Source organism: Aquarana catesbeiana, linkage group LG02 (genome assembly GCF_042186555.1).
Source record: "Aquarana catesbeiana isolate 2022-GZ linkage group LG02, ASM4218655v1, whole genome shotgun sequence".
Classification (NCBI taxonomy): Eukaryota; Metazoa; Chordata; class Amphibia; order Anura; family Ranidae; genus Aquarana; species Aquarana catesbeiana.
This window is the reverse complement of record NC_133325.1, coordinates 67,404,453-67,422,100: the sequence shown is the minus strand read 5'-3', so window position 1 is coordinate 67,422,100 and position 17,648 is coordinate 67,404,453. Positions and strand designations below refer to the sequence as shown.

The 17,648-nt window shown below is 42.7% G+C and overlaps 1 protein-coding gene across 1 annotated transcript in view; it reads right to left on the bottom strand.

Moving 5' to 3' along the window:
• The window catches only part of HEPHL1 (hephaestin like 1), a 132,982-nt gene that overhangs the window by 3,766 nt on the left and 111,568 nt on the right, over positions 1–17,648 (bottom strand). The window contains exons 15-18 of the mRNA XM_073613013.1: positions 16,068–16,174; positions 11,547–11,769; positions 7,283–7,422; positions 3,064–3,226 (exon numbers count right to left, since the gene is read on the bottom strand). Of these exons, the coding sequence (XP_073469114.1) occupies positions 3,064–3,226; positions 7,283–7,422; positions 11,547–11,769; positions 16,068–16,174 (633 nt within the window). The remainder of the gene's footprint in view (positions 1–3,063; positions 3,227–7,282; positions 7,423–11,546; positions 11,770–16,067; positions 16,175–17,648) is intronic.

The following is a 17,648-nucleotide window of genomic DNA, read 5'->3' as shown; positions in this document are numbered from 1 at the left end:
TGGGCACAATATGGTGTCACATATGCTCCCCAGCTGTTTAAAGATCAGACCCCTAGATCGTTCAAAGACTTGCAGATAGATTATAGGATTCCTAATACCTTTTTTTTCCCATATCTCCAACTGCAACATGCAGTGGCGGCGCAATTCGGTTTAAAGGAGGTCGGGCTCTCTCCATCTAGCATGGAAAAAATGCTGTTCGAAGATGATCATTTAAAGTTAATTTCCAGATACCATTTCACCTTGCTGACCTCTTCCTCTCCTAGAATGGAGAGGGTGGCTGCACAGTAGAAGGCGGATATACCGTCCCTTATGGAGGAGTCATGGTCTGACGTTTTGGAATCGCTGTTGCCTTCGGTGATCTCAGCCAGAGACAAACTGATACAGTTTAACTATTTACGTAGAATATATTATACCCCTGCACATCTTCAAAAGATGGGTAGGGTGGATTCACTGGTTTGTACAAGGTGCCATGCAGAAGTAGGAGACTATTTCCATATGATCTGGCTATGCCCGCTTGTGGGGAGATTCTCGGCAGTAATCCTGAAAATCTTGGAGGAAAGATTGCCCCTCCTAAATATCTGCTCTCCAGCCAGATGTCTTTTGGGGGACCTGGAGGAGGAGATTACCAACTCTCAGAAAACCCTACTAAGGCTGGTCTTTTTCTACGCTAAAAAAAGCGCTAGCTCTCAGGTGGAAGGACCTGATTCCTCCATCTCTTCAAAGCTGGGTGGAACTCATTAACAAAGCATTGCCAATGTACAAACTGACATACATGGCTAGGGGATGCCCCAAAAAATTTGAGAAAATATGGGCTGGATGGATAAAATCTGTATCTGGGGACATAGAGGTGTGATATGGGAAGGTATGATAGAGTAATATAAGTATGGAAATGGACAGAATGAGACTAATGCCGCGTACACACGATCGGACATTCCGACAACAAAATCCTGGATTTATTTCCGACGGATGTTGGCTCAAACTTGTCTTGCATACACACGAACGTACAAATGTTGTCAGAAATTCCGAACGTCAAGAACGCGGTGACGTACAACACGTAAGACAAGCCGAGAAAAATTAAGTTCAATAGCCAGAGCGGCTCTTTTGCTTGATTCCGAGCATGCGTGGAAATTTGTGCATTGGACTTGTGTACACATAATCGGAATTTCCGACAACGGATTTTGTTGTCAGAAAATTTGAGAACCAGCTCTCAAATTTTTGTTGTCGGAAATTCCGACAACAAATGTCCGATGGAGCCTACACACGGTCGGAATTTCCGACAATAAGCTCACATCGATCATTTGTTGTCGGAAATTCCGACCGTGTGTACGTGGCATAAGAACTCACAGAAGTAGCAATAAGGAAGAATACAATTTGATCAAAAAGTTTTAAGTCATGTTTATTTTGTTTGTCTAATTTTATTGATAAGATGCTGTAGATGTATAACATGATGCACATATTTTGTTCATATGTAACAAGGCTATGGATGTCTGTTGTCAATGTTATCCTTCATACAAGCAAGTATTGGATATTGTATTTGTAAATCTTCTTTGAAACATGAATAAAATTTACCCTTTCACAAAAAAAAAGTCAGTGAGCAAATGAGGAGAGAGAGGGGGCAGAGGTGAGCTGCGGCTCTGTGTCTGAATGGACACACAGAGCAGCAGCTTGGCTCGGGTGCCCCCATAGCAAGCTTTTTTCTCTGGGGGCAGGAGGGCAGGGCCTGGAGCGCCGGCGAGGGACCCAAGAAGTGGAAGATCTGGGCTGCTCTGTGCAGTCCCACTGCACAGAGCAGGTAAGTATACCATGATTGTTATTTTAAACCCCAAAAAATAAGACTTTAGTATCACTTTATGGATTTATTGCTCATTTAGTCTAGGAATACAACAGACCAAAATTATTACTTTATTCATTGGTCCAGTATAATATATATATTTAGGATAGGAGAAGAGGATCGACTTCATGGGACTGGTTGTCACACTGGGATGGAAGCCTGAAGGACCACAGAGTAATGCCCTGCACACACGGTCGGACTTTCCGACGGAAAATGTGCTCCATCGGACTTTTTCCATCGGAATTTCCGACACACAAAGTTTGAGAGCTGGCTCTAAAATTTTCCGACAACAAAATCCGTTTGCGTAAATTCCGATTGTGTGTAGACAATTCTGACGCACAAAGTGCCACGCATGCTCAGAATCAAGCAGAAGAGCCGCACTGGCTATTGAACTTCATTTTTCTCGGCTCGTCGTACGTGTTATACATCACCGCGTTCTTCACGTTCAGAATTTCCGACCAACTTTGTGTGACCATGTGTATGCAAGACAAGTCTGAGCCAACGTCCGTCGGAAAAAATCAGATGGATTTTGTTGTCGGAATGTCCGATCGTGTGTACAGGGCATAAGGCTTAATTGACACAGAAAAAATTACACCCACTGTCATGTTCTGGAAGCAGTACTGCCGCTAAATGTGTCCTGTTCAAGTGAATGTGGCTGCGCCGCAACTGTCCTGTAGTCTCATGCAAGGTACACAGTTGGGCTGCGGTGTTGGCAGCCGCACTGTAAGGGTTAAATGCTCATTAAGTCTAGGGGAGATGAAGAGGTTGTATTACTTACCTCTTACTCTGCTCCAGCAGGCTCCGGTATTTTCCTCCACTCCAGGCTGTGGGTGGTCCCTTTTTGTGTTGATGTAAAATTCATATCTTTTAGGACTAGTATTACCCCTTATATCTGTACCCCTAGACTTATCCAGCAGTTAACCCTTACAGCGAGGGGGGCCCAACTGCAAGGGTCATTTTTTCTTGTGCTCAGAGTTGTGTTTAAAAGCAGGTCTTCCACGATAACAGAAGGTCGGCTTTATTCACAGCCCCATCTTACAAATATATATATGGCATAAAAAACCTTTTATGTTTCTGAGAAGCATGGGTGACTTCATAGTGACAGCTGGGTGCTCAAAATTGTGTAAGAATGGGCTCTAGACAATTGCAGAAGATTTAATGCTAGTGATAAGTGACAAACTGCATCGTATATGTCATTTTTGACTTTGCCCATAGTTCTGCATTAAACTTACCTGAACTCTCCTTCACGGTAAGGGTTGTCTCCATGCCAGCATGGATGTGATCATTGACATGACAGTGAAGAAGCCAGGTCCCTGGGTTACCAGCCACCAACTCTATAGTCTGAAATGTCCCAGGAAAGAGGTCAAACACATCTGCTCGGTGTTCAGTGTCTTTCTGGAATAAAAGAAAAAGGCTACTGGTGAGATACCAAGCTCTCCCTCTTCCATACAGGAACAACAATAAAAAGTTTCTAAAGTATCTAGTATCTCTTCTCTGGTTCTACTAAGAAGTAGATAGAATAAGGTGGACCTCGGAATCTGTCACTTGATTCACAGCGAGCCTCAGGTGACTTAAGACCCACTGTGAATCAAATCACAGATTATGAGGTCCACCTTATTCAATCTACATCTTGGTAGTGTCAGAGAAGGTGCTAGATACTTTGAGAACAACTGCAACATATATACCATTCTTTCCCCCAGTGACAAATCGACATAGCTGCTGAAATTACTTCCTTTATTCCTGTGAGGAACTCTGGTCCATGTTTTGAAACAAGATAAGGAAGACAAACTCCAAAAGTGTAGACTTGCTATATTTTAAGGGGCATTTCAAAATGCTAAAAGGGCTTATGTAGTACCCTGGAAAATGTACCTTTTGTCTGGAATTCCTCCTAAAAAAAACAAAAAACTAAAAGAAAGGAAAGCACTGAGAGAGGGGCTGGCTTATCAAAACGTTGGAGCCACCATAAAAAAGGGGTCCCCAAATACCGCTCCTTATGTGGCAAACGAGTTATGTTTGATTCTAATGCCCCGTACACACGGTCGGATTTTCCGACCGTGAAATTGTGTGATAGGACCTTGTTGTCGGAAATTCCGACTGTGTGTGGGCTCCATCACACATTTTCCATCGGATTTTCTGACACACGAAGTTTGAGAGCAGGTTATAAAATTTTCCAACAACAAAATCTGTTGTCGGAAATTCCAATCGTGTGTACACAAATCCGACGGACAAAGTGCCACGCATGCTCAGAATAAACAAAGAGATGAAAGCTATTGGCCACTGCCCCGTTTATAGTCCCGACGTACGTGTTTTACGTCACCGCGTTCAGAACGATCGGATTTTCCGACAACTTTGTGCGACCGTGTATATGCAAGACAAGTTTGAGCCAACATCCGTTGGAAAAAATGCATGGATTTTGTTGTCGGAATGTCCGAACAAAGTTCGACCGTGTGTACGGGGCATTACAGTACCAGCACTGTACCACTGCACAATAAAATCAGACATAGGAGTTAATTTACTAAAACTGGAGAGTGCAAAATCTGGCGCAGCTGTGCGTGGTAGCCAATCAGCTTCTAATTTCTGCTTGTTCAATTAAGCTTTGACAAAAAAACTGGAAGCTGATTGGTTTCTATGCAGAGCTCCAACAGATTTTTCACGCTCCAATTTTAGTAAATCAACCCCATAGTTCGCTTGCCCAGAACAATTCTGCATCAGTGACAATTGAGTTCTCTGCTCCCCTGTCACTGCACATATAGCCAAAATTAAATCGGCTATGTGATGTGCTGAGAACATAGCTCATTTCTCAGTGATAATGGTTACCAGGACAAATAGAGAGGGTAAATCTACCCAGTGGGTACACAGAAAGCAATAAAAACCCCATAAGGTGGCTAACTCTATTGAACACAATTTTTTTTTTTTTTTGCTTTATGCCCTGTACACACGGTTGGACATTGATCGGACATTCCGACAACAAAATCCATGGATTTTTTCCAACGGATGTAGGCTCAAACTTGTCTTGCATACACACGGTCGCACAAAGTTGTTGGAAAATCCAATCGCTCTGAACGCTGTGACGTAAAACACGTACGTCGGGACTATAAACGAGGCAGTGGCCAATAGCTTTCGTCTCTTAATTTATTCTGAGCATGCGTGGCACTTTGTGCGTCGGATTTGTGTACACACGATCGGAATTTCCGACAACGGATTTTGTTGTCGGAAAATTTTATAGCAAGCTCTCAAACTTTGTGTATTGGAAATTCCTTTGGAAAATGTGTGATGGAGCCTACACACGGTCAGAATTTCCGACAACAAGGTCCTATCACACATTTTCCATCGGAAAATCCGACCGTGTGTACAGGGCATTAGATGCACTAAAATGCCTTAGCTGTCAACAATAGTAAATAGCTGATGCCATAAGCCTTAAGAAGGTACATTTAGTTTTTAAACTGCATAAACCCATTACCTCTCACACTATGTTAATTGCACCTCTTTGCCCATCTACTCCCTATCAGACAATACCCGAGAGCCAGCTGTTTGTTACTACTCTCTGTGAGCTTACAGTTTTGTTTTAAGGAATACATAAACTAACTATTCTTGCAAAAGTATAATAATAGATTAATGCTTTACATTGCAACTGACTCGTGTTGTGACCGCCAACATGGCTTTGCTTGAACAGTGCTCCAAAGCAGGTAAAACAGGTTATAACAAAGAGACATGTGACCAATACCTGGTTGATCTGAGGCCGCCTGGTACTTGCAAATAATACCCAATCCATTGGATCCCCAATATCACCTGGAAAATCTATTCAAGTTAATCTTCCATAGTGCTTTTTAGAGCCTCTAAACCAGTTGTCTCCAAACTGCTGCCTGGGGGGCCAGATGCGGCCCTTTACCTTCTTTTATATGGCCCTTGGGGCACTATTTCATCCACTGACACCAAAAACGGGTCACAATTCCTACCAATGACACCAACAATAGGGCACAATTCCTCCCAATGACACCAATGATGGGGCACAATTCCTCTCACTGACACCATGCATGGGGCATTGTTTACTATTATTGATGTTGGAACATTTTCTACTCCTGATGACCACGGTTTGGTCCCCCTAAGTTCTGAAGGAGAGTAAATTGGCCCTTTGTTTGCAAAGTTTGGAGACCCCTGCCCTAAACCCAGGTGCTCTCAGATTGCAAACGGCAATGTATAAGAAGTCAAAGTCAAGAGACTGGCCTACCTTCCATCTTAGCCTCTGTTTAATCTCTAGTTGCCATGGTGCTACACATCTGATCAACCATGATACCAGCCATTTTATGGTTTGACAGTTAGGCTGAGAGCTAATATAAGCACACTAGTAAATGTAACGCCTAGTACACACAATCTGAAAAAAAAAAATACCGCTTTCGAAACGATCGTACAATAATTTTGATCGTTAGTACACAGCTTTTGAGAGCCGATCACGACAGTTCATCCAAAATTATCCAAAGGAACAAAAAATGTTCTCGTACGATACCAGAACGGACGATTTTCACTTAATCAGTACAGTATTCATCCAAAAAAAAAAAAAATATGAAGACAAAGACCATGCATGCTCGAAAATGAAAGAATACATTACAGTACATCACATAACTTCCAAAGTTGTATTTTGTAGTACGAGAATTTTTGTAAATTTAGTAACCTCTTCAGTTTCGATATGAGACTAGCATTGAAAAAAAAAAAGACGATCATTCATCCGATACTCTCATCGTGGTGTGTACAAGGCTTAACAGTTATCATTCAAGGAATGTCTTGAATGTAACTGTTTTGAAAAACCAATTAAAATTGGTGGGTTTAGTTCTACTATTAGTTACTATATCCACAAATAAGGGCTCCCTAAGAAACCTTCATCTTAAATTAGCAAAGGCATTTTTTACTGACTCCTTTTTCCTGCTCCCCCAACTCTTTTCTGACACAAAGATCATTGCTGCACTCAAACAGGAGGCTGTGCCCAAAAAAGGCAAGCAGAAGAAAAAGAATTAATCAACAGTTACACATGTGGTCTCCCCGCAGCTGATCTTTTCCTTAATAATAACTTACCTTGTTCTACAATGTGTCTCTTGGTACTTGGTACTAGTGCAGTTGCTTACGTCATGCGATTTACTTATGTAATGGCATTTTGGTGTCACTTTTGTATATCTGCACAGGGGGACCCACTTAGATTTCCTGGGGAGCCATTTGTTCTCCCGGTGGGGGAAGCCATCCCCGCCGGGAGAACACAGTGATTATTGCTAGTAATCGCATGTAAAATCCGACAGGCTGATTGTACCCAAGTTGATTGATCAAGCCTGCCCATACATGGTTTGAATCTTGGCCAGTTCCTGCTGAACCTACCATGTTTGAACCGTCTATGGCCAGCCTTGGAGTTTCATTATAAGCGTACTGTATTGGTAGGAATGAGCAGGGGATCTGACATGTACTCACCCTGTACAGGAAGCTTTGAGCATGGAAATGGACAGTGTGCATGTCAACTTCTTCCCCAAGTCCTATCAGGTACCAGTTGGTCTTTTCACCCTCGATCATGGTCAGGCCATGTAGATTTCCGTACATCTTACCGTTTATTGCTGGAAGACAAGAAAGACATATTCAGCAACCAACCAGTAGTTTGAAATTACCCATATCAACCAATTCCATCTGAGGGCATTGCAACTTTTTTCCCCACATACATTTATAAGCTGTACATATAGGAAATAAAATAAAGGACATTTACATAACTTTGCTGTGGAGTCAGTTGCTCTCTGTTTGCTACTGTTTTAGGTGAAAGAATTCACCAATTACTTTGTAGATCTTTGAAAAATATGGGTAGGTAACAGAATAATACAGAATAAGTGGGCTTTTTTTATTTAAAAAAATATATAATACATTTATTTTTGAAACCTTATTAAATCATTAGCAGCAGTTCTTAGGGAAAATTTTATATGCTTGCCTTCCCTGGAAACATGTACAAAAGGAACTAATCTAAGGTTCCATCTCACCTATGCAAGTACAGTGCGTGTGTATTTTTGCACGATTTCACGTGTCGTGTTTAGGGTGGCCCATTCATTTCAAAGAGATGCCCTATGTATGACAAAACATAAAAAAAAAGTGCAAGACCCTTTTTTTCAATTGCACCACACCAAAACACATTGGGGTCGATTTACTAAAATCAGAGCGTGCAAAATCTGGTGCAGCTGTACATGGTAGCCAATCAGCTTCCAACTTCAGCTTGTTCAAGTAAGCTTTGACAAAAAAACCTGGAAGCTGATTGGTTTCTATTAGGGCTGTGGAAATTAAAGATTAATTCCTTGATTAATCGTTAATTTGTTTGATCGATCAAAATTGTTTTGATCGGTACTCACCTCTCTGCCGGCTTCCGGGTCTTCAGGGAGTTCCATCGGAGATCCGGTGATGTCACGGACATCAACGTCACCAGACTCCTCCCCCCTTCCCCAAGTGCCTCCTTCTGCTAACGAAGGGAAGGGGGGAGGAGTCTGGTGACATCGATGTCCGTGGTGTCACCAGAAAGCCTGGACATTGATGGTAAATATGGATGTGGTAAACTGGGATCATAACGTGAGCTAAGTTTAGGCAAATTTGATAACCAAATTTGACAGTTAATATATTAGATACGTTTTATAATTAAAGCTAAACTAACTTTCTAAGTTTTTCTTAAAGTTTAATAAAACAAATTACTTACGTCAGTGCTACAGTTTGAATTTTAATTGTATTTGTGTGAACTGTGAAGTAAAAGTGGAGTTCCACCCACTTTTAAAACTCTTCAGCATCCCCCACTAAACTGTGCACTGTAAACGAATTGGATATTTTAAACATTTTTTTCTCAGCACCTACTGTATATCTGCTGTATTCATTTTTCACTTCCTCCTCCCTGGCCGCGGCCCATCGCATCATTTCCTGTTTGAAATGCCTTCTGGGAAGGGGTGGCAACTTCCTCTGACACTGCCGTTGCTATGGAACCCTGACCTGAAACCTACTACACTGCTTGTGCTGCACTGAGCATGTGCGAGATCTGCAAGGATGAGATCCAGGAAGAAATATAGTCTGGCTTCAAATGCCCACACTTAAGGTGGCCATGGCCTGCTGCAAGTTTATAAAATAACAAACTACTGCTATAAACTAACAAAACAGACCTTAGTTTACAGACTAACTTTACTAGAATACATTAAACTTGTGTATTATAGGGGTATTTTTATTTAAAAAGTATAATTTTGGCCTGAACACCACTTTAAGTCATGGATTGTGGAAACTAGTGTCGGGTGATTGTATATAGTGTATACCACATTTACCACTGACTAATGCAGAGTTGCAATGCAAGGAGATCAGCTAAAAGTAGTTGGATCTGTATGTGCGTTATAATTAATCGAAATTAGTCGATTAATCAATTTAAAAAAAAAACGATTAATCGAACATGAAAATTTTAATCAGTAACAGCCCTAGTTTCTATGCAGAGCTGCACCAGATTTTGCACTCTCAAGTTTTAGTAAATAAACCCCACTGTGTACTGTGGTGTGCTTTAGTCATGCTTCTGGGGTTGGGGTGTGACTGACTTCTGCTAATGACTTTAGCAAGTGAGTGACAGGTGCGTGAGCGGCAGGCAAACCCGCAGATACTATCACTACCTAGAGGGCAGTGTCAATTGGGCACCATGATTGCTCACAAATCAGGCTTTGATAGGAGGAGGACCCAAGAAGCTGGAAGAAAGCAACTAAAGAAGGGATTTCCTTTATAATACAGTAGCGAATCATGAGTATGCCGTCCCTTCCGAGAGCATCCATCGGTGATATCAATGGCTGCACAGACAGTGAATATCTCCTAAACGGTGCATGTTTAGGAGATATTCCTTGTACTTACAGGTAAGCTTTATTATAAGCTTACCATTAGGTACAAGTGTCCAAGCAGTGTTTACTACCATGCTTTAATTATATATACAGTATATACACTATATTACCAAAAGTATTGGGATGCCTGCCTTTACACACACATTTTATTTATTTATTTATTTCAGTTACTTATATAGCGCCGTCAATTTATGCAGCGCATTTTTTTTTTTTTTTTTTTTTATACATTGTACATTCACATAAGTCCCTACCCTCAAGGAGCTTACAATCTAAGGTCCCTAACTCACATTCATACATACTAGGGACAATTTAGACAGCATCCAATTAACCTACCAGCATGTCTTTGGAGTGTGGGAGGAAACCGGAGTACCCGGAGGAAACCCACGCAGGCACAGGGAGAACATGCAAACTCCATGCATACTCCAGGCAGGTAGTGTCGTATGAACTTCAATGGCATTCCAGTCTTAGTCTGTAGGGTTCAATATTGAGTTGGCCCACCCTTTGCAGCTATAACAGCTTCAAGTCTTCTGGGAAGGCTGTCCACAAGGTTTAGAAGTGTGTCTATGGGAATGTATGACCATTCTTCCAGAAGTACATTTGTGAGGTCAGGCACTGATGTTGGACTAGAAGGCCTGGCTCGCAGTCTCTACCTCCACTTCACACCCAAAGTTGTTCTATCGGGTTAAGGTCAGGACTCTGTGCTGGCCAGTCAAGTTCCTCCACCCCAAACTCGCTCATCCATGTCTTTATGGACCTTGCTATGTGTACTGGTCCAAATCATTTGGTGGAGGGGGGATTATGGCTTGGGGTTGTTTTCCAGGGGATGGGCTTGGCCCCTTAGTTCCAGTGAAAGGAACTCTAATGGGGTGTACACACGGTCGGACTTTTCGTCTACAAAAGTCCAACGGACGCCGACGGACTAAAGCTGGCTGGTAATCCGATCGTGTGTGGGCTTCTCCGGACTTTCAGCAGACTTTTTCAGCCTCAAATCCGGCGGACTTTAGATTTGAAACATGCTTCAAATCTTTACGTCGTAACTACGACGGACCCCGAAATCCGCTCGTCTGTGTGCTAGTCCGACGGACAAAAACCCACGCTAGGGCAGCTATTGGCTACTGGCTATGAACTTCCTTATTTTAGTCCGGTGTACGTCATCACGCACGAATCCGTCGGACTTTTGTGTGGTCGTGTGTAGGCAAGTCCGTTTCGTTAGAAAGTCTGCTGCAAGTCCGCCGAAAGTCCGCCGGAAGTCTGTCGGACAGGCTGTCGGACTTTTGTAGACGAAAAGTCCGACCGTGTGTACGCCCCATTAAGGTGTCAGCATACCAAGACATTTTGAACAATTTCATGCTCCCAACTTTGTGGGAACAGTTTGGGGATGACCCCTTCCTGTTACAACATGACTGCGCACCAGTGCACAAAGCAAGGTCCATAAAGACATAAATGAGCGAGTTTGGGGTGGAGGAACTTGACTGGCCTGCACAGAGTCCTGATCTCAACCCAACAGAACACTTTTGGGATGAATTAGAGTGGAGACTGCGAGCCAGACCTCCTCGTCCAACATCAGTGCCTGACCTCACAAATCCGCTTCTGGAAGAATGGTCAAACATTCCCATACACACACTCCTAAGGGTGGGCCAACTCAATATTGAACCCTACGGACTAAGACTGGGATGCCATTAAAGTTCATGTGTGTGTAAAGGCAGGCATTCTAATACTTTTGGTAATATAGTGTGTAGTTATATATACACATATACACACACACACACGCACACACACACACACACACACATATACACACACACTGTAAATAAAATACAAATATAAAACTAATGAATAATTAAATTACCTACCGTGCATTTTATTACTTTCCTCAAATTCCTCTGTGATATTGACATCACTGGGGTCCTTGTGAATATATCTTTCAATATTGTCATTTAGGTACCATGAATTGTTCTCATCAAACACCAAGAAGAGAAGAGCAAATTCCCGATCGACATCTTTTCTCCGACCTTTGCTGTCTAACACTCCCTTCCTGCAAGTTATCAATGGTCCCACCAGGCCACTGTACACATCCTGCATGGGGAAGATCAATGCATCAATGGAATTATATTGCATGGATATATCAGATGGAATAATTTGCTAAAAGCAACATGTTGCATCCAAGTAAATTATATCCTACATTGCAGACCGAGAGCGTTTACCTGATATTGTTTGCAGATTTGTCATTTGTTTATTGAGTGGAGGGTTGGGTTAAGTTACGTTTTAAGATTTGTTTCCTCTTAATAACAACCTGGGGGGTTAACTGTTCTTCTGAACTGACACTTTGACTTTGAGCTCTGTCATGCCCCCTTGCCACCCCCTCCTTATTGCCCAGTTATTGGCAACTGAGGTGCTCTCACTGGTTGCACAAATTACAAATTCATTTTAAGGCCTCTGTTCACCTGGCATGGCTCATTATACATTGAAGGTTGGTACTGCCTACCCTAACCCTGCTGCCCTAGGTGCTGGCCCATAAGTTTCATTATGGCAGATACAGTTTTGCCCAGTCCCCTACAATGGAAAGATTTCATTTAAAATATGAATTGGCATGTTGATGAAGGGGAGAGAGATGAACCAGGGAGGGCAAAATATAAGGAAATTACATTTTAACTCTAAGAACTGAATTCAGAACCCCAGAGTTACATGAATGCAGCGCTCAAAAGTGTATTTTTAAGCAGTACTTTTAATCATGGCCATAATGGTAATATGATTATAAGGTGTAACAATTGTTCATATGAAAATTATATTTTTCAGAAATAATATGTACCTATTGGGCAATTTGAAAGACCAATGAATGTTATCCAAAGATGGTATACGGTGACCACATCCTTAAATCAAGTGAGCATTTATTACTACATATAACCAGATTTAGTCTCACCTGGAAGGTGATAAAGGTTGAGGAGCACTGTGGGACACTGTTGGAGGTTAGAGAACCATGGGAGGCCAAAGGCTCTGCAGTAGGCTGTTGGGAACTGTGGGATGCTGGGTGGTGCTGTGGGAGATTGGGGGGGCACTATGGAGGCTGAGGGCTCTCAGGGAGCCTGGGGGCATCGTGGGCCACAATAGAAGCTGACTGGCACTGTGAGAGATAGAGTGATCTGGTTTCTGGGCAGTTTTTGACACATCAGAATGCATTGGAATACTAAAATTAAATACACATGGGAAAGATTCAGTGTGTTGCCAGGGCTCTGCTTTCTGCACAGTTAGTGTGTGATTTAAATCTAATAAACGGTAAATATACAACATATGGTCTGCAAACATATCCAAAACACATGCAAATATAATTGGGAGGCATTTTACAAATGTGTTGTAGGAAATGAACATGAATCCTAGGAGCCAAACCTTCTTTAATGACAAGCACATGGCTAAACCGCATGTTAAAATGTATGCATCTGTGCTGGAGATAGAAGGCATTTTACAAATGTATTGTGGGAAATGAACATGAATCCTAGGAGCCAAACTTTCTTTAATGACAAACACATGGCTAAACCGCATGTTAAAATGTATGCATCTGTGCTGGAGATAGAATTGCTTATGGTGCATTAAAGCAGAGCTCCAGGCTCAAGAGCTAAATACACAGAAATGGGAGCTGATTACTTACTTACCAAAAGATCATTGTCACCGGGACTGAAATTAATGAAAAATCCAAAATTTTGACTTATCATCAGAACAGGAGCAGAGGGGAAATCTTTCAATGTGGACACCTGTTTGGGTCACAACTGTCTAAGGGCCCATTCACAGTATTGTGTTGCTGTGCCTTTCATTCTGAATGGTACCCCAATGCATCTTGTAGATGGATGCGCATTGCAGCACAATGTAACATGCAGCAACACACTAGCATGCATTGTAGTGCGCTGTCGAAAATGTTGCATGCATGATTGTGGTGTGTTGAATAGTCTATTCAAATGAATGTTATAACACAACATGCCCTAGGAATGGGACCTAAGAGAAGATTGCTCTTACCTTAGAGCAGCCATTATCAACCATAATGGCATCTTAAGGTTGGAATCTTATGGTTCCTCCAGAGATTATTAGGGGTTCCTTGAGCTGTGGCTGAATGACCTATTTGATGGTTGTTGCATAGTACCAGGGCCAAGTCGGCTTGGCAGAACCAACAACATGATGCAAATGATCTTTTTAGCTATCTGTAAGGGTGGCATTCTAAACACTACTGTAAGGGAAACATTTTTCCAACCAACCTGCAATGAATTGGTTTTGCACAGGTTTCCAGAAATGTCTAATGCCCTGTACACACAGGCGGACTTTTCGGCAACAAAGGTTCGACAGTCTTTCCGCCGGACTTTCTACCGAACGGACTTGCCTACACACGATCACACCAAAGTCCGACGGATTCGTATGTGATGACGTACAACCGGACTAAAATAAGGAAGTTCATAGCCAGTAGCCAATAGTTGCCCTAGCGTCGGTTTTCGTCCGTCGGACTAGCATACAGACGAACGGATTTTTCAATAGGAACTGGGTCTGGCGGAGTTCCGACGTAAAGATTTGAAACATGTTCCAAATCTAAAGTCTGTCAGATTTTCGACAGAAACAGTCCGCTGAAGGTCCGATGAAGCACAAACACAGTCGGATTGTCCGCCGGACCAGTCCGGTCGAAAAGTTCGCAGGGCGTTAAAGATTTCTAGGATTCCTCCGAAGTAAAAAGGTGTAAAAAGGCTGACCCAGAGACATTTCATCTTAACTTCCTGTTGGTTTACCACATTCCTAGTTTAGAGCTAGGCCAAAGAGAGCTTGGTCAGGAGACTGAGCAGAGCCAGAAAGGGGCTTGGTGGAAGGAAGCCCAACCATTCTAGGACTGAGTGAGTAATTGATCCTTTCTTTAGAGAGAAGTGACTGTGCGGTGGTTTGGTCTCTCAAACAAGTGCAGTGCATCCAACGGTTGTACAAGACAGCTAAGAGAGTATAATGCAGCTGGGTCCGGCGGAGTTCCGACGTAAAGATCTGAAACATGTTCCAAATCTAAAGTCTGTCAGATTTTCGACAGAAACCGTCCGCTGAAGGTCCGATAAAGCCCACACACAGTCGGATTGTCCGCCGGATCAGTCCGGTCGAAAAGTCCGCTCGTGTGTACAGGGCATTAAAGATTTCTAGCATTCCTCAGAAGTAAAAAGGTGTAAAAAGGCCGACCCAGAGACATTTCATCTTAACTTCCTGTTGGTTTACCACATTCCTAGTTTAGAGCTAGGCCGAAGAGAGCTTGGTCAGGAGACTGAGCAGAGCCAGAAAGGGGCTTGGTGGAAGGAAGCCCAACCATTCTAGGACTGAGTGAGTAATTGATCCTTTCTTTAGAGAGAAGTGACTGTGCGGTGGTTTGGTCTCTCAAACAAGTGCAGTGCATCCAACGGTTGTACAAGACAGATAAGAGAGTACAATGCAGCTGGGTCCGGCGGAGTTCCGACGTAAAGATTTGAAACATGTTCCAAATCTAAAGTCTGTCAGATTTTCGTCAGAAACCGTCCGCTGAAGGTCCGATGAAGCCCACACACAGTCGGATTGCCTATCGGACCAGTCTGGTCGAAAACTCCGCAGGGCATTAAAGATTTCTAGGATTCCTCCGAAGTAAAAAGGTGTAAAAAGGCTGACCCAGAGACATTTCATTTTAACTTCCTGTTGGTTTACCACATTCCTAGTTTAGAGCTAGGCCGAAGAGAGAGCTTGGTCAGGAGACTGAGCAGAGCCAGAAGGAGCTTGGTGGAAGGAAGCCCAACCATTCTAGGACTGAGTGAGTAATTGACTCTTTCTTTAGAGAGAAGTGACTGTGCGGTGGTTTGGTCTCTCAAACAAGTGCAGTGCATCCATCGGTTGTACAAGACAGCTAAGAGAGTACAATGCAGCCAGAGGTTGTGCAATAAAGCCTGCACTTTTGTACAGAGCAGCCGTCAGAAGCCTAGCAGTCCTCAAGTTGTATAGTTCTACAGTTCTGGAGGTATCCCATGCTCCCCATCCCTATCCAATTTACTGTTCCATTAACCCCCCCCAAATAAAACCCTAGGCTGATCTTTGATCTAAAGGAAGTGTTGAAAATGCCATGTGCCTGGCTGTGTATGTTGTGAGTGGGGGGAAATAGGCCCAAATTACCAGCGACTCCTGTGGGGGTAGCACTACACCTACAGTATCCAAAGCAAAGCTTAAACTATACTTTAACATTTTTTAATAAAAGGTTTTTGGCTATAAATATGTGTTGTGGTCTTGCAGCGGTAAAATGTGTTGAATTGAGTGATAAAGATTTAATAAGGTGGCCGTAATGAACTGTTTTGTCTTCCAGTTACAAAGTGACATCTCCAAGCAATTGGAGTATTTCCTTACATTACCTTCACATAGTTTTGCACAGAATAATAGGCCCATGTTAAACAATTGGGGTCATTAATTCCTGGTCCTAGGTATTCTGGAATGTTCCACTGGTATGTTTTTGTTCCCCCTAAAGAAGCAGATATACAAAAAAGGTAAATTATGACATCTGAAAATTAAAGCTGAACTCGAGATCAAAATAAAAACACACATTTGATATGCATATATAAGGACAGGTTTACCTGCTAGAGGAGTTGTAACTCTGTTTAACTAGTTTTGTTATCCTAGAAGCCTTATGGGACAGCATGGTGAGGTTGGTGACCAGCCCTTTCTCTACTACAGTTAAACAGCAAAGCTTGTACAAGGTCCTGCCCCCTTTCAAACTAGTGTGTTTCCAAAAGTAGTGCGATTTCAGACCATTCAAAATAAATGGGCAGAAATTGCACTGCACAGAATTGCATGCGAGTTGCATAGGAATGCAGAACACAGTCCTGTGTGATTCACAGTGTGAACAGGCCCTAGGACCAGGAAATAAGTGATCACATGACCACTGATCGCTCAGTTCTCACTCTGCTCAGAACGCAGAGTAGTGACTATCAGACACCGTTCTCCGCTCTGCTCCTCCAACTCTGGGCTCGACAGGAGCAGTTTTTTTATCTATGCGCTGGGAGCCAGAGCCAGCTGTCCATCAGGCAGCTGGGTGGATATTGTCGGGATTCTTCCTGACAATAGCCCACCAAAAGCTGACTCTGGATTACAGGAGAATAAAAGTAAGTGAACTCCTGTGACCCAGGTGATGTATGGCCAAAAAAGCTTTGGCCATACTCATAAACCGTGCTAATGTTTAACCGCTTGCTGACTGCCGCATGTACGTATACGGTCGGCAGAATGGCATGGCTGTGCAAATGGGTGTACCTGTATGTCCCTTTAAAATTTGCCGCTGTGCCATCGCGTGCATGCCGCCGGCCGGGCGCGCTCCTGCCACGAGCTCTGTGAGTAGGATCGCGGGTCCCGCGGACTCGATGTCCGCGGGGATACCCACGATCGTCTCACGGAGAGGAAGAACGGGGAGATGCTAATGTAAACAAGCATTTCCCTGTTCTGCCTAGTGACAGTGTCATAGCTTCCTGTAATCGGGAGCTATGATCAGTGATGTGTCACACACAGCCCCTCCCCCCACAGTTAGAATCACACCCTAGGACACACTTAACCCCTCCCTAGCCCCCTAGTGGTTAACCCCTTCACTGCCAGTGTAATTTTTACAGTAATCAGTGCAATTTTATAGCACCGATCGCTGTAAAAATGACAATGGTCCCAAAAATGTGTCAAAATTGTCCGATGTGTCCGCCATAATGTCGCAGTCACGATAAAAATCGTAGATCGCCGCCATTACTAGTAAAAAAAATATATATTAATAAAAATGCCATAAAACTATCCCCTATTTTATAGAGGCTATAACTTTTGCGCAAAACAATCAATAAATGTTTATTGCGATTTTTTTAACCAAAAATATGTAGAAGAATACATATCGGCCTAAATTGAGGAAAAAAATGTTTTTTTATATATTTTTGGGGGATATTTATTATAGAAAAAAGTAAAAAATA